The sequence below is a fragment of the Melospiza melodia genome, unplaced genomic scaffold (assembly GCF_035770615.1).
Source record: "Melospiza melodia melodia isolate bMelMel2 unplaced genomic scaffold, bMelMel2.pri scaffold_18, whole genome shotgun sequence".
Classification (NCBI taxonomy): domain Eukaryota; kingdom Metazoa; phylum Chordata; class Aves; order Passeriformes; family Passerellidae; genus Melospiza; species Melospiza melodia.
Genome location: NW_026948525.1, coordinates 11399868 through 11402339, shown reverse-complemented (window position 1 = coordinate 11402339; position 2472 = coordinate 11399868). Strand labels below are relative to the sequence as shown.

The following is a 2472-nucleotide window of genomic DNA, read 5'->3' as shown; positions in this document are numbered from 1 at the left end:
AGAAGAGCTTCAAAAGCACATTTCTCTTGATGAGCAGCTCTTCTGCCAGCCCAGATGGGCTAGGGCACTGCCTGCAGCCACCCCAGGCACAGCACAGAGCCACGGAGAGCTTCAATCAGTCAGGGCTGGGAAGGTGCTGAGAAGTGCCTGGGGCACAATCACAGCAAGCCCTTGGCACAGGAACCTCTGGCTGCAGGACAATGCAGCTGCAGCTCCTGGAATGATCTCCTAAAGCTGGAACATCGAGCTGGAACATCCCAATGCCTGCAGACCCTGTGAGTACATTCTCTGATTGTCTCTTGTGCAGAGCATCCAGGGGTGCCCAGGTCCTGCAGAGCAGGGTCCTGCAGCCCAGGGCGCTGTGCTGGGGCAGGGACTCTGCTGCCTGCCAGGAACAGCTCTCAGCCAGCCCTGGCAGCTGCTCCCAGCATGGGGGGACAAGATCTGGGTGGGAGGAGACAGCTGGTCAGGCTTGGAAGCGTTCTCCTTGTGTGGGGTGATGATGCTGCATTGTTCAGGACTGCTCCCAGCATGGCATTTAACTGCATGACATTTCCAAGTAGATTATACAGGGAGCAGAGCAAGGCAGGGGTTGCATAAAGGGGAAAACCTGCTTTTTGAATCTAATGCTCTGGGTTGCCTGGGTGAGAAACAGCCCACAGATATTCATCTCTCTGTTAAGGCTGAGAAAAATAAACAAAAAAAATTCTCTTAGATGTGAATAAACTGGGCTGTTACAAAGATCAGCAGAGGCCCCCTCACAGGCAGCATCAGTGTTCCTTTTCCAGCCTCCTCAGGGTTGATATTACTTTGCCATCAGAGCCTGCAGAGCCAGACCTGCCCCTTGGCAATGCCAGAGCTGGGAGGGGTCTGCAGGGCAGAGCTGAGCCCCCAGGGCTGGGCTGGGCTCTGGCAGCACTGGCAGGGCCCAGCCCTGGGCACAGTGAAGCAGCTGCTGGAAGGGACAGCTCCAGGCAGCAGAGCCCTGGGCAGGCAGAGGGGGGAAAGTTCCCCCAGGCTATGCTAGGATATTTTAAGTCCTCTCTAAACCCAAGTATTCCATGATTACTTTTCTTACAGATCCCAATGCCAAGGCACAGCAAATGTCCAACAGCAGCTCCATCAGGCACTTCCTCCTGCTGGCATTGGCAGACACGCGGCAGCTGCAGCTCCTGCACTTCTGCCTCTTGCTGGGCATCTCCCTGGCTGCCCTCCTGGCCAATGGCCTCATCATCAGCGCCGTAGCCTGCGGCCACCACCTGCACACGCCCATGTTCTTCTTCCTGCTCAACCTGGCCCTCACTGACCTGGGCTCCATCTGCACCACTGTCCCCAAAGCCATGCACAATTCCCTCTGGGACACCAGGGACATCTCCTACACTGGATGTGCTGCACAGCTCTTTTTCTTTCTGTTCTTCATTGGAGCAGAGTATTTCCTCCTGACCATCATGTGCTACGACCGCTACGTGTCCATCTGCAAACCCCTGCACTATGGGACCCTCCTGGGCAGCAGAGCTTGTGCCCACATGGCAGCAGCTGCCTGGGCCAGTGGCTTTCTCTATTCACTGCTGCACATGGCCAATACATTTTCCCTGCCCCTGTGCCATGGCAATGCCCTGGGCCAGTTCTTCTGTGAAATCCCACAGATCCTCAAGCTCTCCTGCTCACACTCAAACCTCAGGGAACTGGGACTTCTTGCTGTTGGTGTGTGTTTAAGTTTTGGCTGTTTTGTGTTCATGGTTTTCTCCTATGTGCAGATCTTCAGGGCCGTGCTGAGGATCCCATCTGAGCAGGGACAGCACAAAGCCTTTTCCACCTGCCTCCCTCACCTGGTCGTGGTCTCTCTGTTTCTCAGCACTGGCACATTTGCCTACTTGAAGCCCTCCTCCATCTCCTCCCCATCCCTGGATCTGGCCCTCTCAGTTCTGTACTCGGTGGTGCCTCCAGCCCTGAACCCCCTCATCTACAGCCTGAGGAACCGGGAGCTCAAGGCTGCAGTGTGGAGACTGATGACTGGAAAATTTAGAAAACATTAAACTGGTTGCAAATTTGTGCGTATCTCTTGTAATAAAAGTCATATTTGGCACATTTGTTGGATTGGTTATTTTCCCGTCTGCTTTAATTTTTTAATATTCTCCCTAAACCAAGGCCACTGTTTCTGCCATTTCTAGTTTTTTTTCTCTCCACCTTCCCTGTGGCCCCAGACTGTGTCAACGGGACCTGTGTTCTCAGTGGCTTCAAATGAAATAAGGGATCTCCCAGCAAAATTTTCAAGGGAGATTCCCCTTTTGCTGCCTTCTCTGGAGCTGCAGCAGCAATGTCTGTGTGCAGAGCTGGGGGCAGATCAGTGCTGGCCCAGCAGCTGTGCCCAGCAGCAGCAGCACTTGGTGTTGCCAGTGCTGCTGCCGTTGCCCTGCCCCGCTGCCCTGGTGGCCCTGGTGTTGCTGCAGGGCCTGAGAGCTCTCGGGGCCG

The 2472-nt window shown here is 54.8% G+C and overlaps 1 protein-coding gene across 1 annotated transcript; it reads left to right on the top strand.

Moving 5' to 3' along the window:
- Nucleotides 1–1484: 1484 nt before the first annotated feature.
- LOC134433375 (olfactory receptor 14J1-like) lies at nt 1485–2250 on the top strand (the record flags this gene model as incomplete). The annotated part of the gene is made up of 2 exons (XM_063182231.1): nt 1485–1946; nt 2233–2250. Coding segments are annotated over 2 exons (480 nt in total), but the record flags the coding sequence as incomplete, so codon positions are not given.
- Between the last annotated feature and the right edge of the window lie 222 nt (nt 2251–2472).